The sequence below is a fragment of the Platichthys flesus genome, chromosome 19, assembly GCF_949316205.1.
Source record: "Platichthys flesus chromosome 19, fPlaFle2.1, whole genome shotgun sequence".
NCBI classification, from domain to species: Eukaryota; Metazoa; Chordata; class Actinopteri; order Pleuronectiformes; family Pleuronectidae; genus Platichthys; species Platichthys flesus.
The window spans coordinates 10,061,178-10,067,974 of NC_084963.1; the positions used below are offsets into that span (position 1 = coordinate 10,061,178).

At 45.9% G+C, this 6,797-nt stretch overlaps 1 protein-coding gene across 12 annotated transcripts in view; it reads left to right on the forward strand.

The window, feature by feature from the left end:
- Positions 1 to 4,759, forward strand: part of rgs3a (regulator of G protein signaling 3a) — a 136,382-nt gene extending 131,623 nt beyond the window's left edge. For 8 of the 12 annotated variants that reach the window (XM_062412391.1, XM_062412393.1, XM_062412392.1 and 5 more), the window contains 4 exons: positions 80 to 181; positions 1,247 to 1,308; positions 2,238 to 2,404; positions 2,503 to 4,759. In XM_062412391.1, the coding sequence (XP_062268375.1) occupies positions 80 to 181; positions 1,247 to 1,308; positions 2,238 to 2,404; positions 2,503 to 2,703 (532 nt within the window). In that variant the 3' untranslated portion in view covers positions 2,704 to 4,759. The remainder of the gene's footprint in view (positions 1 to 79; positions 182 to 1,246; positions 1,309 to 2,237; positions 2,405 to 2,502) is intronic. The other 4 variants (XM_062412394.1, XM_062412399.1, XM_062412401.1 and 1 more) reach the window with 2 other exon arrangements.
- Positions 4,760 to 6,797: the final 2,038 nt, after the last annotated feature.

A 6,797-nucleotide genomic window follows, 5' to 3' on the forward strand; every position in this document is an offset into this window, starting at 1 on the left:
CCGTCCTGTCCCCCTCTTTCCCAACTCCTCTTTTCCCTCTTCCTTCTCTTTCTTCTCTTCCATCCTCTCCTCCACTCAGGGCCAAAGACATGAAGAATCGACTGGCTTTCCTGCGGAGGAGGAATGAATCTCCAGGAAGCAACCCAGCCAGCAAGCTAGACAAGTCTATGAGGTCAGTCAAGTAAGTGGCCACTTCCTGACTGCATGTGCCCTGTGGGCGGGTGTGACACGGCTTTTTCCGGGTCTTGCCACCATGACTGGTGAGGGACCTGGTGCTGCTGGGAGACAGACGTGTGGGCACTAGCAGAGATGGGTGTGTGCTTGGAATGTGTGTTTTATTAACAAAGTAAATTGGAAGATTTGTGAGGTGTGTCAGAGGGAGGGAAAGGGAATTGTTTAGATGTTGTTCTTTTATTTAAAAATATCATGTTTATGACATTTTTTCTTCCCTTTTTGCATTGGCTTATCAGGGAGATGTAATATCTCATATGTACTTTGATATATCTTATTAACTTGTATATTAAGTAAAATAACATTTGAACCTAAAGAAAAACACAATATACGTCCTCCCTTGAAGTAAATGTCGAAATTATAGTTCTTAAATGAGGATTTCCCTTATTTTTCAAAATAGATTAATTCAAGAATCTGAGAGAAATACATTTTATTTATAAAAAAAATCTGCTTCAACACATGAATGACAGTCAGCGAAAACAAGATGCCGAAGTGTAGCAGCAAAGGCAGCTTCAGTTTATTTGTGGGACTAGAAGTCTGTGTGTCAAACCAGGCCTCGGATGTGGATTGCAGTGAGTGGAAGATGAGCGCTGTTAAAGCAGGGCACAGAGGAGGAGGAGGAGGAGAGGCAGCAGGGGGCAGACGCACGCCGGTGGGGGTGGGGTGGGGGGGGAGGAGGTCTCTAAACCCAACGGCGCATCCCCATTGGCCGTGCGGACGCCCCTCCCCGCCCGCCTGCCGAGTGGCATTCAGTGGGAATATAAAAGCCTACCCCCACCACAGTGCAGGACCAGACAGACTCATGGCTCTCGAGGCTCAGGCCAGTCCCAAGGCGAGTGTGAGCCACCGAGCAGCACACACACACTAGGGTGGAGGGCGGCAGCGTGCAGGAATAAACAAACTCCCAGGATTCCACTCGTCCACCCGGCATAGGCAAAGTTCTGCGGATGGGTCACACAATGAGAAACCTGGCTGAGATGGGCTTGTTAAAGAACCGCTCTGCTTTCATCTGCAGGCCCACCCCAGAGGAGGCACTGAAATGGGGGGACTCGCTCGACAAGCTGCTGGCGCACAAATGTAAGTTACTTTTTTTTCCCCTTCCTTCTCCCCTCCTCTTACTCTGCCATCTTCCTCCACACTTCACACACAGGCTCCCAAAGTCTTCAACATGTTTGCCATATGGCTCAGTGCCTGCTCGAGGTGGTGGGGGGAGGGTGACAATCCCAGGCACTGTGCTTATGCTGATGTATGGAGCCCATGTGTTTCACAGAGGAAAGAAAAAAAAAGGAGTGAGGAGGGGGGTGAGGCGGTCAACGGGCATGTGTGCTGCTATTTTGGTTTTCCACAATTCATCTTCCTCAGCTCATGCCTCTCAGTCAGAGCCGATCAAAAGCCAGCGCTACATCTGTTCCTCGTCCGGCTCTGTTGAACCCCCTTTTAGTCGTCCAATCCCCCCCCTCCTCTCCGCCTCTTACCTCACTCCCGCTTCCCCGGAATGAGGTAAGAGATGACCGCCCGGCGTTGGCTCAGCTTATCAGCGTGGGTGATTCATGGGAACGGAAAGGTGCAGACGGGAGCTGTGGGTGGACGCGGCTTCCTGCCTTTCTTTGCCCTGCATGCAGACGTCTTCCTCAAATCATTAACTGGACCGAAACTTAAAACCCACCAAAGTTCCAGAATTAGACTATTCCCCCTCCTCCTCCTCCTCCTCCTCCTCCTCCCCTTTACACCGAAACAGTCTCATCTTTGTTCATTTACAACTCATGCATAAAGAGATGCGTGCATGTCGGGCCAGCGGTGTGATGTTGTTTAAAAGGAGGTCAAAGACTTGGAAGATGTGGTGTTTCTTATGTCTCACTTTATTCCGACCACATGACTCGAGAGGCCGTCACGGAGCTATTCCGGGCGCTGCAACTCCGAGCAGAGTTTCAGCTGTGTGAGGTTGCCATGGCACTCCGAGTCAACTCCTCGTGTTTATCCTCCTCCTCTCCTCTGCTCCGTCTCAGATGGCCTGGCGGCGTTCCGAGCTTTCCTGCGCACCGAGTTCAGCGAGGAGAATCTGGAATTCTGGCTGGCGTGCGAGGAGTACAAGAAGATCAAGTCGCAGTCCAAGATGGCCTCGAAGGCCAAGAAGATCTTTGCAGAATACATCGCCATCCAGTCGTGTAAAGAGGTGAGCGACAGGGGACCTGAAGTGGCTGCAGTTCTCTCAATGTTGTGTCTCGAAAGCGTAAAACTCATCGCTTGCTTTTCCTTTCCTTTCCTCTGCAGGTAAATCTGGATTCGTACACCCGGGATCACACCAAGGACAACCTGCAGAATGTGACGCGCTCCAGCTTTGACCTCGCGCAGAGGCGGATATACGGGCTGATGGAGAAGGACTCATACCCTCGCTTCATCCGCTCAGAACTCTACTTGGACTTAATCAACCAAAAAAAGTCCAGCTCCACTTCGACTTCGTCTTCGTCATAAGAGACCGGGAAAAAGACGAGAAAGCGATGATGATGACGAGAGAAAAAAAATGGGGCAGACTTGAAGAAAAAAAGCAACACACGGCGGGGCGGGTGGGATGTGAGGTTCTTTGTTTGCCTTTTTATTTTTTTTTCAATTTCTCTGTGTGTGTGTGTCATCCTCTCCACTATTTTATTTGAATTTTTTTGTGGTGTGACATGACGCGGCAAAGCTCTATGGCACTGCAAAGGAATGTAGTTTACACAGTTACCAGATGGATGGATGAATGAATGGATGGACTGATGAATGGATGTTAACCGGAGGAAAAAAACAATATAGAAGCCCACACGCGAGGGCTGGAGCGAGAGCTGGATGCTCGTCTGATCACTGTTTGCTTTTTGTCAGTGTCTTGTGAGGGAACAACGACATTTGTGTGTGTTCTTGTGGAGTTGTACTGGAGAAAAGGAGGGGTCACTCCAAAAAAAAAAAGAGAAAACCCTGCAGACATAAAGACAGTCGGGTACTGTTCTGTCACTTCCTTTCCTTTCATTTTCTTTTTGAAACCCCCCCTCCTTTCCTCCTCCATGTCCCATGTGAAGCCACTTCTAAAGCTGTTGGTACGACGCGACATCCTTTTTTCTCCACGTTCTCATTTCCATCGGGGGCAAAACGACGAGACGATGTCTGAATGAAAACTAGTCATCTCTGCTAAACCCCCACGACCTCTCAACGCTTCTGTAAACCGCTTTCACTTCATCCAGAAAGACTGTGAGCGCTCAGCGGAGACGGGGGCGGGGGGGGGCAAGGACTCGACGTGTATAAATAACGGACGGTGTGAAGAAACACAGACGTGTGTCACTCTCACATTCAAAGACATTTAAAAAAAAAAAATCACACTCTTAAGCCAGAGATGGAAAGTGAAAGAGAAAACCACGACGACTTGCTTCCTGTCTCCAAAGACTGTTTACAACAAGGATCGACGACTCAAGCAGAAAAAAGGATCGACCGTTCGGTGCAGCCAAGCAACATTTCCTTTACCATTGTAGCTCATGGTGGACAAACCGAGGAAGCGTTCTCAGGACATTGCCACGACAGGTTTCCGGCTCTTGTTTTTTTCTTTTCTACACACACACTCGCTGTTGTCTGTTTGTTCATATTTTTTTTTTTAAATGTTTTAAGATTTCCGACCTGCACTCCCTAGTTCTGCTGAGCAACGCACACGTGAGGCTGCTCGTGTCACAGTGCGAGGAAAAAAAAAGAAATCACTGCTCCACGTTGTACAGAGGTTTCGCCTATTTATTTAGATTAACAGGCTGGATGCTTCAACACACACACACCCTCACCTCCTCAAAGCACTCGGCTCAAAGCTCTCACTCCTCTTAACCACCAAACAGGTCCAATGCTGTCCTGAACTTTAAAGTGCAATATTTCGTTTTGTTATTATTTTTGGTTTGTTCGTTGATCTCGATGATATTTTGACTTTTTAACGGCGGAAGACGAACGGCTTGAGCTCTGTATTAACTTTATTTGTTAAGAGAAGAAAAACAAAAAAAAACTTTAGCGCTATAAGGTTGACTTACAACGTAAACTTTCAAGAACCATTAAGTAGTTTAAGGAATTTTAAGCAAGTGATTCTAATTGTGTGTCGACCCCCCCCCCCCCCCCCGGCAGCAGGCAGCCGGGGGACGTTATTGTTGTAAATATAATTCTTTAAGAAAACTATGTGATAACACATTTAAAAACAAACAAAAAACACGAAGCGGATCGGTCTCGGCTGGTGATGAACGTGGGACTCATCTGTATCTATGTAAATATGAGAGACTCAGAACTATAAGATGACGTGTATTGTTTAAAAAAAGTGATAAAAGATACAGCGATAGGTGAGCGAGAGCAGGTCCAGTCTGCTCCTGTCCCTGGTCATACACTGCTTGTTAGGAGTTTTCTGAAATGCATTTTTATCATTTTCACTGTTTACAATTCAAAATGCATCTCCCATGATAACAAGTGAAAAACAGTAGAGTACATTTGGTGTCATCGCTAATGATAAATAAACCAACCAACTGATGAAGTAAAGACACGCTTGCCTCTGAATCTTTCTTCTGCCGTGTGTGTGTGTGTGTGTTTGTTTGTGTGTCTGACATGTGCAGCAACAGACATGATGTGTGAAGCTGCTCAAAGGAATCGTTCACATGAGCTGAATATGAAGCTGCAGCCACATGGTAAGGTTAGCTTAGCATAGCATAGCATATAGGAGTGTGGATAACGGAACCTTTAAACTCAAACCAGGACGTCATTTCAAAAATGTAGTTTGAACCCGGCCCGGCCTGTCGGGACATGTTGGGAACCAAACCCATGCTTTTGTGTTTCCCAACAGCTCGGCCCGGGTTTAAACAGACATTTTGAAATGATATCCAGGTTTGGGTCGGGTCATGACGTTGGCACTGCAGTGAGGGAATAGACATGAGCTTGAAGTGCTCAAAGGAATAGCTCAACATTGTGGGAACTATGTGTTGTGTGTTATTGCTTAAATATGAAGCTGTTGCCACATTGTGTGGTAAGCTTAGCAAAGCACATGGAGTGCGGCTACCCCAACCTTTCAAAACTGTAGTTTGAACCATCCAAACGGCTCCTGATTGGCCGGGTTCGCGTTCTGGTCAGTCACGTTGGTCGGTCTTTTTTACACTGTGCATGTCTTTAATGGGTGAAAACAAACAACCAATCGGGCTCTTGTCTGGTTTGGACACAAAAAGCTGAAATCCTAATGGGGTTGGTGTTAGGCCTTTTTTTGGCCCCCACTTAGACAAAAACTTTTTTTAAATATAGTCTATGGGCGAAACCAATCTAGGCTCTGTCCAAAGTTTAAAAACAATTCTACCTGTTCATCAACACTTTTAATTTGTGAGACCTGTTCCAAACCTCCAGTCTAAAGTGTGACACTGTGTGGTTGTACAGTGGGGGCTTGAGCCAGACCAGGACTCCAGGTGATGACAGGACTTTGGCCCCGGGCAAGAAATTCGAAGCATGATATAGCGAGCACGTTAATAAGTGAGCTGCAGAGGGGACGATGGCTGTTTGTCAACCTTTCCCCTCGTTCGAGCTGAACTTAATAACCGTTCGGCTCCGAAGCTTCACAAATAGTTTGCAGACATCTCACCTCAAGTAAATCAGCGCATATTTCCCAGAATGTTTTCCTTTGAGTAACCTGAGCTGTGAGAATCATCCACGATGAGGAAGTCTGCGGAGATTTAAATGTGGCTCTAATTTCACAGCGTTAATCATCACCCCTGTCGGTAATAACAGCCGTAACGTTTATTCCCATGAGTTTGCAACACTGACAAGTTTAATGGGGCAAAAAACACAAGATGTAAAAAAGGTTTTGAGCAAGAGTCACAAATTACAAACAGATTCCTCCTTCTATATGTCATGTAGTTGTGTGCTCACCATTTTCCTCTTAGATGAAGAATTATTAACCACATTTCAAGTATAAATCAGCTTTCCCACCAAAATAAACAGATTTTGATAATATGACTTAAATCTTGGTTTGATTTGTTCCATCAGCAGAACGTTTGTGTTTATTACCTCCACAGAGGAGGGTACGTTTTCACCTGCGTCTGTTTGTTTGTTTTTTTAGCAGAATTAAGGAAAATCTACCAATCCACCAAACCTGGAGGAGGATTGGGGGCTGGAAGTAACCCATTACATTTTAACTTTCTTTTACCATGTTTTCTGAAAAATAAATCGTGCTGTATTAGTTTCAATTTAATTTAAGAGGACTGTACGGCCTCGGCGTAAGAATACAAGAACCCGTACATCCTCCGAGGTCTTGAATTCAATGAAGCTGCACCAAACTTCACACACTCGTAGATATCAGTCGTTACAACAGGCCTGATTATTTAAATCCTATTCCTTGGGAAAATGGTGAAAAAGTCTTTATCTCGTACAGATAAAGAAAGCGAAAATAACCAAAATGTATCGAGATCATCCCTGACACATCTAACATCCGTTTCGTGGAAATCCGTTCAGCTGTTTTTGTGTAATCCTGCTCACAAACACACAAACACACGAGGGTGAGAACTCCTCTCGTATCCTCCTGTGTTTTATGCAACTCGTCTAAT